The 13,434-nt window shown below is 30.0% G+C and overlaps 2 protein-coding genes across 2 annotated transcripts; both read left to right on the top strand.

Annotated features, from left to right (window-relative positions):
- The first annotated feature begins 1,235 nt into the window (after positions 1-1,235).
- On the top strand, positions 1,236-4,889 carry LOC109803885 (COBRA-like protein 6). Its single transcript, XM_020365554.3, has 6 exons — positions 1,236-1,530; positions 1,615-1,694; positions 2,739-3,183; positions 3,555-3,708; positions 4,045-4,322; positions 4,410-4,889. Exons 1-6 carry the CDS (start codon positions 1,467-1,469, stop codon positions 4,679-4,681), a joined length of 1,293 nt encoding a protein of 430 aa, XP_020221143.2. The 5' UTR covers positions 1,236-1,466; the 3' UTR covers positions 4,682-4,889.
- A 2,545-nt stretch (positions 4,890-7,434) lies between these two features.
- Positions 7,435-12,191, top strand: LOC109803563 (DnaJ and Myb-like DNA-binding domain-containing protein). Its single transcript, XM_020365188.3, has 2 exons — positions 7,435-7,575; positions 9,998-12,191. Exon 2 carries the CDS (start codon positions 10,090-10,092, stop codon positions 12,013-12,015), a length of 1,926 nt encoding a protein of 641 aa, XP_020220777.1. The 5' UTR covers positions 7,435-7,575; positions 9,998-10,089; the 3' UTR covers positions 12,016-12,191.
- The last annotated feature ends 1,243 nt before the right edge of the window (positions 12,192-13,434 follow it).

The following is a 13,434-nucleotide window of genomic DNA, read 5'->3' as shown; positions in this document are numbered from 1 at the left end:
GCTATCTCATTAGGTGAGTTAAAAAGTATTTAGGCTATTATTTTTATTTTTTATTTTTTGTGTGCGCACTGAAATCCCTAGAGCCATTATTGTAGGAATAAGTGGACTAACTTTAAAACTTGGGAGTAAATTGACATTTAGGACTAAATTAACATCTCTTTTGTGGTAATTATAATAGTTTTTTTTTTTTGTATATGGTGACTCGTTGATTACGAAAGAAAAATTTAAAGCCAATAAAAAAATCTTGAATATGTTTTTAATATTTAAATATCACAACTTTTTATTTGATATTTTTAAAATATAATTTAATCTTCATTTTTAATTATTTATATATAATATTTCATTTGTTTTTTTCTGTTAAATATTTGTATATTTTATGAAAATAAGTCAAATAAAAATTATGATATTTAAATACATTAAATGATAAATTAAAAAAAAAACTTTGTAGACAAAATAAAAAAATTGAAAAAATGATATGATTTTTTTTAAAAAAAGTAATAGATTATAAAAAAAATGAAAAAAATCTTCCTATTTAGTAAATTAAAAACATATTTAAGAGATAAAAAATTAAGTTTACAAATGGCTATCACACAATGAATAATTCTATTGATACACTCAAGAATGTATTGATGAGATGTGAAGTATATCATACATTGTTAATGAAAACATATATGTAATATGTTGATGGTATACTCGAGAATGTAGTATATAATTGAGTGATGTTCTTCTATTAACATTGAAATTTTAATTTGATAAGATAAAAATTTAATTTTAGTTAAAAAACCGACACAATTAATATTTATATTGATACATTTAAGAATGTATTAATAAGATGTGAAGTATATCATACATTGTTAGTGAAAACATATATGTAATATGTTGATTGTATACTCGAAAACGCAGTAAATATTTCGATGATGTTCTTTTATCAACATTGAAATTTTTATTTGATAAGATAAAAATTTAATTCTAATTGAAAAATCAATACGATCAATATTTCTATTGATACATTTAAGAATGTATTGATGAGATGTAAAGTATATCATGCATTGTTAATGAAAACATGTATGTGATATGTTCATGGTATACTAAAAAATGTAGTATATAATTTAGTTATGTTCTTCTATCAATATTAAAATTTTAATTTGATAAAACAAAAATTTAATTCTAGTTGGAAAATTGACACAATCGATTTCTAAGATTCTGCATATAAGTTTTAGTATTAGTATATAAATTAAATGTAACCTTAATTTCCTTTTCTTATATGAGAGAGAAAACTAATGAGCACGTACGCATTCCCATTACTACGTGAGTTTGGTGATTTTTGAGCGTTTCATTCTCCCTAGCTTTCTACATCTGCATTCCAAGTTTCAAGACAGTCCCACCAAACTCGATTCTTTTAAATTTGTTTGTGAAGAATAAGGAGGATCAAATATCTCGTTACATGAACCCATTTTTTGTCATTCATGGCTAACAACATCTTCATTTTCATATTCTTCTTTATCATCATCTTCATATCTCCATCTTCTTGTAAGCCCCCAAAGCTTTCTTTCTATTTTACTATTTTTTTATAATCACTAATTTTCTGCTTATTTATGACTGGGAATATTACAGATGGATACGATTCGTTGGATCCTTTTGGGAACATCACCGTCACATGGGATTTTTTGTCAGATAATGGGGATACATTCGACGTAAGCATTTTTAATTTTTGATTGCTTTATTTTGTATCTAATTTCTAAAAAAATCTCTTTTGAGTGAGGTTACCATCACCGTTGAGAAGGCTGCCTAACAACATGTTTAGTTGCACGATAAATTCAATTTGATCCACATATTTTAGAAGCAATAATAAGTATTTTTTGCTAATTTTAACTATTTCGACGTGATTTTATTATTCAATTCACGTTTTAAACATATTTTTCGAACACGCACTAAATCAGCTCAACCTAAACTGGGGAAGGGAAAATTTGATGAAGTTATATTACTTTTTTTAGCAAACAAATTTAAGAATTTAAATAAAAAAGGGGTACTCTATTTAATGTCATTACAATAATAGGATGAAATAAATACCTAAATAAAAGTATATCAAAATATCGGTGGATTTTCTATATTTTTAAGGTAACGATGATGGAGATGTGTACTTGCATTTATGTTCAACTACCGTTAAACTCAATACACTTTTAGCTCTCCCTCGGTTTACTTCCAATCACTTCACACCACGTCAACAAATCATATTATATGTTGCTTTAGAAGTATATGATGCCATTCTAGTAATTAACTATTTGAACTTGACTCATTTATTGCAGGTTTGTGGTCACATAACTCATGTTTATGGATCGACTAGATTGCTTGTGTCTTTTTTTGTTTTTTTTTTTCATTTTTAATTAAGCACAAAACTTAAATACAATAACTATGCTACTCTTGGAGTAATTCTTTAATCATAATTCTAGTTTTACTTATAATAAATTTCTTTATTGCTCGTATTATGAAAGTGAAACTCTAATCCTAACAAAGAACTAAATCTATTTGCATGCAATTTTATCCTTTAATTAATTACATTTAATAATGAAACATTTGTGTATCATTCTTTATGCATTGTTTTGAATTGAACAAAGCATCGTCCCAACACTTATGCAATGCGTCGAAAAGATAAATATGTTAATTTGAGATTATACCATTATCTATGTAACATAATTTCATCCCTGTAAGTACTAACAAATTTTATGTATGGCTTGTAGGTAAAAGTATCAATATACAACTTCCAACTATTTCGCCACATAGAGGAGCCAGGTTGGAAATTGGGTTGGGCATGGAAAGGTGATGAGGTGATATGGGCAATGTTGGGAGCAGAGGCAACTGAGGAAGGAAATTGCACAAGATTTAGAGGACAACAGAAACCTCATTGTTGTCAGAAAAAGCCAGTTATTATTGATCTTATGCCTGGAACCCCATATAACATGCAATCTGCAAATTGTTGTAAAGGAGGGGTTTTAACATCTATGACACAAGATGTTTCCAAACATGGTGCAACCTTCCAAATGAATTACATTAAAGCATCAACTTCCAATTCTAGCATGCCAGAAAATTTCACACTTGGAGTTTCTGGCTATAGTTGTGGGACACCATTTCAAGTATCGCCAACCAAGTTTACCAAAGATGGACATCGATGGCAACAAGTCTTGGGTGAGTACTGAATGCTTTAGTTAAACATTCCTTATAAAGTTGATTTTAACTTGTAACTTAAACAAGGACTTGCCTTTTTTTTTGTTGGAGTTTAAAAGTTTGCAACATAGCATATGTATCCCAGATAGTTTGAGTTTTATGGCTAATCAAGTAATACATTTGATCATGTCTCTAGGAACATGATTATAATAGTTCTTCACCTGTTAACAAATAAGTCTCTCATGCTTTGCTATATCTCAATTGACAATGCTTTTTTCAAAGTTTTTATTTTGTTGAAATTATGTGTGCTTTATGCCATCACGTTTCATTTGTTCATGTATATTTCAATAGCATGTTGTTTAACTGTCACATTTTTTTGTGGTTCATTGCAGAGACATGGAATGTGACTTGTATTTACTCCCAGTTTCTAGCATCACCTGCCCCAAAATGTTGTGTCTCCTTGTCTGCATTCTATAATAGTACCATTGTTCCTTGCCCAACATGCAGTTGTAATTGCCAGGGGCTACCCGGAGCTGATTGTGTGAAGTAATTTTTTGTTTTGTGCTTGGAAGTTGCTTCCCTATTTTTATAGCTTTGTGTTTAGCTAGTTTAAATTGCCTTATTTTCTTCATCACTTAATAATCCGACAAAAAGGAGTTTATTCTCATCGAAAGATAGGAATGACTAAGATCTAGAGTTGATATAGAATTATGCATGAAAGATTTTCTTTATGGAGTTTCTTCATCATCCATTTGTATGATTCATTGTTGTTATTGTTTATTTCATATTTTGTTTCAAACTCTTGGTTATATGAAGTGCTAAGTTGGCTTCTAATGGATAAGGGGTCTTATTCTAATGTCCTTGATACTTGAAAATTTTCAGTTCTGACAAGACTTCAGTGTTAAAACTACCACAAACAAACCGCGGAGAAGTAGCACCACCAATTATCAGATGTTCACATCATATGTGCCCCATTCGTATTCACTGGCATGTGAAACAAAGTTACAGAAAGCATTGGCGGGTTAAAATCACAATCACAAACCTCAACTTTGTCAAAAACTATTCCCATTGGAATTTGGTGGTGTTACACCCCAACTTGCAAAGCGTAACCCAAGTTTTTAGTTTCAACTACCAACTCCTACAAAATTATGGAAATTTTAGTAAGTTACTTCATTAATAGCATTCTTCATTGAACAAAATATGATGGAATATCAAAGAATTTTGTGTTAATTTTGTATAAATTTCAGATGACATAGGAATGTTTTGGGGGCTACCATACTATAATGACATGTTGTTGACACATGGTGTCAATGGGAATGTACAAACAGAGGTGTTGTTGCATAAAGATGAAGGAGAGTTTAGCTTCAAAGAAGGGTGGACTTTTCCTAGAAAAATTTCATTCAATGGTGATGAATGTGTCATGCCATCTCCTGACACGTACCCCAGACTCCCTAACACAGCCCCAACAACACTTCCTTTACTTTTCTTTTCAATCTTACTACTCCCAATATTGTTCTAGAGCTTTAGAAGGAAGGATTGTAGTTCAACATTTCACGTTTTAGCCTTACAATTATAGTTATTCATTTAATTTTAGCCTTACATTTATAGTTTTTGTTTTTTAATTACAATGTTTTCATCAGACTTAAATTTGTAGGATTTTGAGCTTAACTAGTGATTTCAATTTCAAGTCACAAGTATGTAATTATGTTAAATATTTGGAGATAATTTTTTCACTCTTAGTAATCCTATATAACTTGAATATGATTGCTTCTAATAAAAGGTATTGTTAGGATACAATCAAATTTTCACATTGATATAACAAGAAGATTAAAATTTATAAACACACATGTTTCTATTGGTGAGAAGCATTTTGTGTAATGAGTAAAAGTAAAACTATAATAACTTAAGCTAAAGTGAATAATATTGTATCAATGTGAAAACACGAGTGTATAAGGCTTCCTAGGTGCACTACAACATATACATGTAATATAAACAAAAATAAAATAATAGAGCTTGTGCAAATTACTCGAACCTAATTCTCATTTTTAGTGTTGATAAAATATAGTTGAAACTTACACATATTCATGCAATTGGTGTTTTAATCGTAAATGAAGCTCAAACCTTTTATTTTTATTATATATATATATATATATATATATATATATTTATACTATGGAATTTTATAAGAGATATCCTTTGTTTTTCTTAAAATTATTGTACCTTTATTTTTTCTTTCATCTCTCTCTTTCTCTCTCTTTTTAAAAAAGATACTTGTTCTCAACTAATGGAATAACTAACCTATTTTATCATTAATTAGTTATGCTTAAAAAAAATCTTTAATTTTTACTTTTTATTCCACCGTAATACTATTATATAGGATTTAGGGTTTATCATCATTTTTCTTCCAAAAAAAAATCTAAATCCTAAATCATAAATCCTAAGTCCTAAATTTTCAAATTATATATATATATATAAATATTATTTTATCATCATTTTTCACCGAAAATTCTTTTAAAAAAATATAGAAACACTTCTCCGGCTAGTATTTGTAAAAAAAAAATAGTTTTAATATTTTTTTCTTAATAGTAATCCTTTGTCCTCCCTTTATATATATTTTTATACAAATTAAAATAACCATATTATCTTATTAAAAAAATATATTTTACAAAAAAAAAAAACTTCTTTCATTCTTTAACTTCTTTCAATTTATAAATATATATGATTTTATATCACTCTATAAATATTAAAATTTAAATATTTTTAAGCTTTATAAATGTTACTTTTTTCACTCTCACATTTATTCTAATTTAAATATTTTTTCTCCCAAGATGCAAGCGTGTTTTTTAATATATATATTTTTTACATTAAATGAATGATGTATATTATCCAAAGATATAATAACTAAATATTAGAATGAAATGTTTATTTTGTCTTTAAAATTTAAATATTATCTCTCTACATTTTCTTTTATATCTACTTCAATATTTTTTTAATTTCTCATATCTTAAAATATATCATTTTCATATTTATTTAAACTTTTAATCTTTTATCATTTTATTATATTTATTTTAATTTTAAAAAAAATATGAAAATTTAAAAATAAATTTGTATCACAATATAAATATTATAAATAACAAATATAATTTATATATTTAATTTTTTTATATCAAATTTGAATCTTCTTTATATAAATTATTATTATTATTATTATTACATATTTTTCATTTCAAATGAATGACCTGTTATGTAATTGAATATCATAATGAAACTTATAATTTATTTTTAAAATTCAAATATTTTTCCTTTGTATAATTTTTGTATCTACTTTAATATCTTTTTAAAATTTATTATCTCTTTAAATATATAATTTTTATATTTATTTCAAAAAAGATTATAAGTTGTATTTGGATAATAAACCACTCACAAATCAATTCAACTACATTTTTGTGGATTAAGTTGGTAATAATTGAGTTGAATAATAGATGAAGGGGTTTGTTATTGATAAACTCAAATCAACCCAACATATAATAAATTATTAAATTAAATTAAAAATCTACACATAATACACTACATTACATATATTTAATTTACTTTTTTTAATCAAATATTGTAGTTATGAGTTGATTTTCTGAATTGAAAAAGACATAGAACAATGAGAATATTCTAATTCCACTTACGTAATTCAAAATTTGTTAGTTTAGTGTTATTTGAAATATTTATTACTTAATTCAAAAGAAAGGTATGTAATTCAAAATTTAAGTATCTTTCTTTTCTTTTCTTTTTCCTGCGTTTTATTTTTTTAATTCTTAAAATATATTTATTTTTTAATTACTCAAATCAATGATTCAATTTGAATTAACCTGATTATGATCGGGTTGAATTGATTTTTTAAAAATTCATAAATCTATTCTATCCAATTAAGTTTAATTAGATTGAGTATCGAAATAGTTATGACTTATTACATCCTATTATTTTTTATTTCGTATATTTTATGATGTATCATTTTCTTATATTTATTTTAATATTTTTTTTAGAAAGTTATTAATAATTAAAATAATTTTGTACTATAATATAAAATATTTATTATAAATAAAAATATAATTTATGTATTAATTTATTTTAATTATAATATATAATAAAAATATTTATTTATTATAAATTTTTGCTATATTGGATCATTGAAAATGCTAGTATCGTAGATTTATACCAAGTGTATAGCAAAGTGATGTACTAGGTTTTTTTTTTTAATATATATATATTTTTTAATTTTAATTTTGCAAAGAAAGACACGAAGGAGTAAGATAGGGCAGTTGTTGGTGGCACATATAAATTGCTCAAAACCAAACCTTTCTTTCTCTTCTGCACTTCAGAGTCGGCTTCTTCGTTCCGCGATTCCTCCCTCCTTTTTTCGTGGTAAAGTTTTCATCTTTTTTCTTCTTCTTCTTCTTCTTATTCCCTCACTCTCATCATTTTCTGCATCTTCCATGCCTTGATTTCTTATGGAATCACGAATCACGATCTGTTTTCATTCCATCTTTTCTGGCTTTGCGGGTAAAACTATAACCTTTTTCTTTGTTTATTCGAAACCCTTTTGGGTTTTAGCTAGAAAGAGCGACCCTTTCGTTTGTTCATCCCGGGGTTCTTCTGTTGCTTGATTTTTTCCTTGTGATGTTATTGATTTGCTGTACTTTTCAACCTTGTTTTGTTTTTTCGTTTATAACTAGTTGTTCTCCCTTCTTTCATCTTGATTGAAATTTGTTAGTTTCGGTGTTGGCATCCAGGTAAATGAAATAAAATTTATTATACCCTCTGATTTTTTTTTGTGCTTTTTTTTCATGCCTTTATTTTTTTTGGATTTTCATTCTCATGCTTTCGGAGAAAAAATGCACAACTATATGGCCATGGTTACACTGTGATTTTTCTTGTTAATTGAGTCGTAGGTTCGGAAAGCTTTTTGATTAACTATTGATGAACTGGATATGTTATTTTCTTTAATTTTTCTATACAATGAATGGGGTGATTTTATTATTTTCGTGAAGGTGGGGAGGGGGAATAATGGGCAGTGCTATGTATTCCTGGGTATATAAAGACAAGCAGTGTCTTAACTGTTTTTGTCCTGAGTTTGAGAGTTGAATTAATTTTGCCAATATTGCATTAATAATTTCGTATACATGTAAAGCTGAATCGACACATACTTTTGGGGATCAAACACAGTACTGTCCCTGAAATTACTGAAGTGTTTGCCTCCTCAATGTGTGTACTCTTTGCCTTATCCCTAAGGTGCAATAACTGGATAGCTATTGTCAGTAACCCTTTCTCATTTTAGTTGGATGATCATTTGGTTTTGGGAAAGCATTTTGATAGGAATCTGTTTCTTTCTGAGAGGCTAGTCCTTGCCTTTTTCATCTTTGCACTTTGCATGATCCAGCTCAGATTCAGAGACAGTATAAATATTTTTTTCCTCTTTGCATTGTAAGATGACTATATTTTCCACGAAAAATATTTATTGGGGTCTTTGAGGAGTGGTGGGTGTTTTGATCTACTTTGGAACAATTTTTGGGTGTTTGTTTTAAATTCTTTGGTAAATGCAGAGGCTAAATTTTATGATAGAGTGCTTGTCTTTGGTGTTCTATTAATCTGTCCTTTGCTACATCAAGGAAATTAGTTTGAAGAGTTTCTCTACCAAAAAATATTCTTTATTTTCAGCAGAGACTCTCAAAAACACTTATAAACTTGTATCCAAAAAGACTTTATATCAAATATCCATCGAGATTGGGCATCCTAGTTGTATTCTTGGCAAAAAAAAATTCTTCACTTCATTGTTTAAAAGACTATCTTGTTTGGAGAATCTCTCCTAGTCCTCCTAGTTGTAGTTCTCATCATGGTAGTTGAATCGAGATACACATAATGTATCGGAAAGCTTATTTTTTGAATCGTGAATCGAATCGTATCGTGAATCGTAAGATTCGTGATCAATAAAAACATAGTGTATATATATGCATACAAGACATATAAAAGCACTCTAAGCACATTTTAATATAAAGAAACAGACAAAATGAAGTCATACATAAATATATAGTAATATATAAGCTTCAAAATACAAACAAAGATAGAATTATACAAATAATAACAGTCTCAAAGCCAAAAGAAATGACTGTACAGTTCAACAACAAAGCCTCCAAAAAAATCATTGTTGTTGCTAAATATATACATATACAAGGGACTGTTTGCTACTCTAATCAGCAATATAGCCACCCAAAAAAAATATTAGTGTTGTTGCTGCATAAACTCAGCAACAAGTGGACCACTAACACGAAGAACAGCAACCCAAACAGCCATCCAAACGAAGCTGCGAACCTGGACGAGACAAAGGGACCACTAAAAGTGAAACCCACTAAGTGGGTCATGTACAGGAATGGGTATCGGCATTTTCTGTCTCAGTTTCGTCTTTTTTTATTTAAAAAAAATCATTTTTTTTAGGGTTTTCAGAACCGGGTCGCGCATGACCCGACCCGGTTTTGGACGCGACCCGTTTCTTCCCAGAATCGTGCGAGACCTTCCAGAATCGCGATTTTCCGATTCTAAACCCGATACAAACGATTCGAAAACGATTCAGGATCAAAAACGATACACCATGCGATTCGAATCGCTGAAGCACGGAATCGTATCGTATCGTACGATACGAATCGCGATTCCTACGATACTTACTACCATGGTTCTCATTACTCTCTAATAAAATATTTATTCTGTTAAAAATAATGATTTAGATGTATCATCTATTACAGTCAAGGTGACTGGGAGTTGTTGTCTAATTGACTTTTTCTTTGACATGCAGGTTCAAGTTAAGGAGTTAAATTTGAGGAGAGTCATTGAATTAAAGCTAAACTGTGCCTGGATTCATATTGCTTGGTTCTGAAGGCCACCATTATGGCTGTATATACAAAATTCCGTCTTATTGCTTACTCACAGGAGATTGTAGACGGACAGCCTATTTTTGTTTCTTCTAACTGTCTTCCTATCAAGGCTTTGAAATATGAACCTGCAGGTCATTCTTTCCATTCTGCTGCACTTAAACTTCTCGGTGTTCAGGAAGATAAAAATGATGCTGATGATAAGAAAGTAGCTGATGATAAGGAACAAACATATCTCCCATCTGATTCTTATAGCAGCAAGAGCAAAAAGAAATCTGGTACTGGAGACAAGCAACAAGATCATTATGCATTATTGGGTCTGGGTCATCTAAGGTATCTTGCTACAGAGGATCAAATTCGTAAAAGCTATCGGGAAACTGCCTTGAGGTTTCATCCTGATAAACAGGCTGCTCTTCTTCTTGCCGAGGAAACTGAAGCTGCAAAACAAGCAAAAAAGGATGAAATAGAAAGTCATTTTAAGGCAATTCAGGAAGCATATGAAGTGTTGATTGATCCTGTGAAGAGAAGAATTTATGATTCCACAGATGAGTTTGATGATGAGATTCCCACTGATTGTGCTCCACAAGACTTCTTCAAGGTGTTTGGTCCTGCCTTTATGAGGAATGGGCGGTGGTCGGTTAATCAACCAATTCCATCACTAGGTGATGATAACACTTCACTAAAAGATGTTGATAATTTCTACAATTTTTGGTACTCCTTTAAAAGCTGGAGGGAGTTTCCTCATGCTGACGAGTTTGATCTTGAGCAAGCTGAGTCTCGAGACCACAAGAGGTGGATGGAAAGGCAGAATGCAAAATTGACTGAAAAAGCTAGGAAGGAAGACTATGCAAGGATACGCACTCTTGTTGATAATGCTTATAAGAGAGACCCAAGAATATTGAGAAGAAAGGAAGAAGAAAAGGCCGAGAAACAAAGGAAAAAGGAGGCTAAGATCTTGGCGAAGAAGTTGCAAGAAGAAGAAGCAGCCAGAATTGCAGAAGAGGAGAGGCAACGGAAAGTGGAGGAAGAGAGACAAGCTGCTGAAGCTGCTCTACAACAGAAGAAGGTGAAAGAGAAAGAGAAAAAGCTCTTGCGAAAGGAGCGAGCACGTCTTCGGACTCTTTCAGGACCTATTTTATCACAGCATTTGCTTGATATTTCTGATGATGATGTAGAAAGGCTTTGTATGTCGCTTGATATTGAGAAGCTGAGGAGTCTGTGTGAGAACATGGAAGGCAGACAGGTGCTATTAGAGCAAGCTAAAGTTTTGAGAGATGCACTGAGTTCTAAGAAGGAGGTGGTTGATGAGAAAACTAATCAACAAAATGCTAATGGTTCCATCAAGGCTAATGGCAGTGCTTCACAAAGCAACATTGAGAAGAAGGAGAAACCTTGGAATAAAGAAGAGATTGAACTATTGAGGAAAGGAATGCAGAAGTTTCCAAAAGGAACATCGCGAAGATGGGAGGTTATTTCAGAATACATTGGTACTGGAAGATCTGTTGAAGAAATTATGAAGGCAACTAAAACTGTACTCCTCCAGAAACCTGATTCATCAAAAGCTTTTGACACTTTTCTTGAGAAAAGGAAACCTGGTGCACAATCAATTGAGTCTCCACTGACAACCAGAGAAGAATTAGAAGGGGTATCAACTCCTGCATCCTCAACCACAAATAATAATAACGTGGAAGACTCTCATAGCAAAAGTACAGATAATCAGAACTCAACAAGTGCTAATGGAGTTCCTTCTAGTTCAGAACAGGATGTGTGGTCTGCAGTGCAGGAACGAGCACTGGTTCAAGCTCTGAAAGCCTTTCCAAAGGAAACAAGCCAGAGATGGGAGCGAGTTTCAGCAGCTGTACCTGGGAAGACTGTGAATCAGTGCAAGAAAAAATTCGCAATGATGAAGGAGAGTTTCAGGAACAAGAAAACTGCAGTCTAATGTCCTGTGACATTTTATTTTTTTTAAGAGTATAGCCTAGTTTGAAATTCCTTCAAATATCCTTATACTAGTTTATGAACATGAAATTTTTAAGTTCTCTTATCTTATTGTTTGCTTTAATACCGTAGTTTGAACTTGGAATTAATACATTTACTTTTATTTCTTGAAAGAGCAAATATCATTGTCATTGATCAAACCGAATTCTTCATTAGTACTATTACCGTTTTTAAATCCAATATTCTATCATACAACAGGCTATGTCTGCTAATAAGAAAAAACACGCTATATGTCACGGGTATTTGGTTTGCAAGAGACTATACTTCTTTGCATTCATATAGTGTATGCTTGTGTAGATATTAGGAAAAGTGTATTTAATTTGGCTCAGAATTCCATCTAGTTAGCCTAAAAGCTTTAGCTCTTTCAATTAAATAAACGCTAAAGTTGTTGCTTTACTGAATTAAAATGGGAATATAAACATATATTAACTTCTCACTGATCTTAATTTTCCCTTGTTTTAATATCGTGTTACCGTCACTTTCATTCGTTTTTTAAGAAAATGAACATATCTTTAACTTTATGTTTAATATTAACGAGGAAATCAATAGAATGACAACATTTCAAGTATTCTGATAACAGTCGACTTGTTTTACATATAATTGAGAGATTATTTGATAAATTTAAATTTGTATAACAACCTTAAAAGAAAACCACTTTTTTTTTTCTTTTTAAGTATTTGATACAAAAAAAAATGAGTCTAAATTATGTTCATAAAAAATGAAGTAATACGCGAGGCAAATGAATGTAACTCATAACATTCATCAATACCATTTCTCGAGTTTTATTGAACCAACTAAATGCATACACAAACTTTTGATAGAATTAGTTTATATTTATATTAATGTTATAAACAACCTACAAACCCTCTTAAAAAAATCCTACAAACGAGTATGTTAAGCATATCAATAAAGAAATTACTAAATAAAATACTTCTATTCAAAATCATAACCAGATATATTAAATATTATATTTTTCACAAAAGAAAAATCTACTTTTAATTTTTTAACGTGTCTTAGGGCAGTGCTTAATATTCTCCTTTATCTTATTAATTTCATGAAGGAAAACAAATCGTGATAGTTTAAAGCGCAACGAATCTCAATCCCAGATATACTTTTCAACATTATTGTATTAATATAAAATAATCAAAAATTAGTTCAAAGATTCGTCAGATAAGAAATTTCATTTCCTCAAAGTTGAAACAGACACTCGCGATGCAGGTAGAAAAGAACACGTATGCCAGAAATGGGTTTTCTAAATTTTTACATCCTTTTCACTTATGACTCAACTACGAAGTTGTGGGGATTAATTATAGAGAAAACCTGATCATCTACACGAGGGAGATCCCTACTAATTTTAAGGTAA

The sequence above is a fragment of the Cajanus cajan genome, chromosome 1 (genome assembly GCF_000230855.2).
Source record: "Cajanus cajan strain Asha chromosome 1, NIPB_CcT2T_4, whole genome shotgun sequence".
Lineage (NCBI taxonomy): Eukaryota > Viridiplantae > Streptophyta > Magnoliopsida > Fabales > Fabaceae > Cajanus > Cajanus cajan.
Note: the sequence above shows the minus strand (reverse complement) of the source record. Positions and strands in the feature narration are given on the sequence as shown.

What these genes read in the sequence shown, in the direction of transcription:
- LOC109803885 (XM_020365554.3), top strand. Translation starts at nt 1,467, where the DNA reads ATGGCTAACAACATCTTCATTTTCATATTCTTCTTTATCATCATCTTC. An exon ending in TCGATGGCAACAAGTCTTGG is followed by an intron (nt 3,184 to 3,554) that starts GTGAGTACTGAA and finishes GGTTCATTGCAG; the next exon opens with AGACATGGAATGTGACTTGT. An exon ending in CCCGGAGCTGATTGTGTGAA is followed by an intron (nt 3,709 to 4,044) that starts GTAATTTTTTGT and finishes GAAAATTTTCAG; the next exon opens with TTCTGACAAGACTTCAGTGT.
- LOC109803563 (XM_020365188.3), top strand. Translation starts at nt 10,090, where the DNA reads ATGGCTGTATATACAAAATTCCGTCTTATTGCTTACTCACAGGAGATT.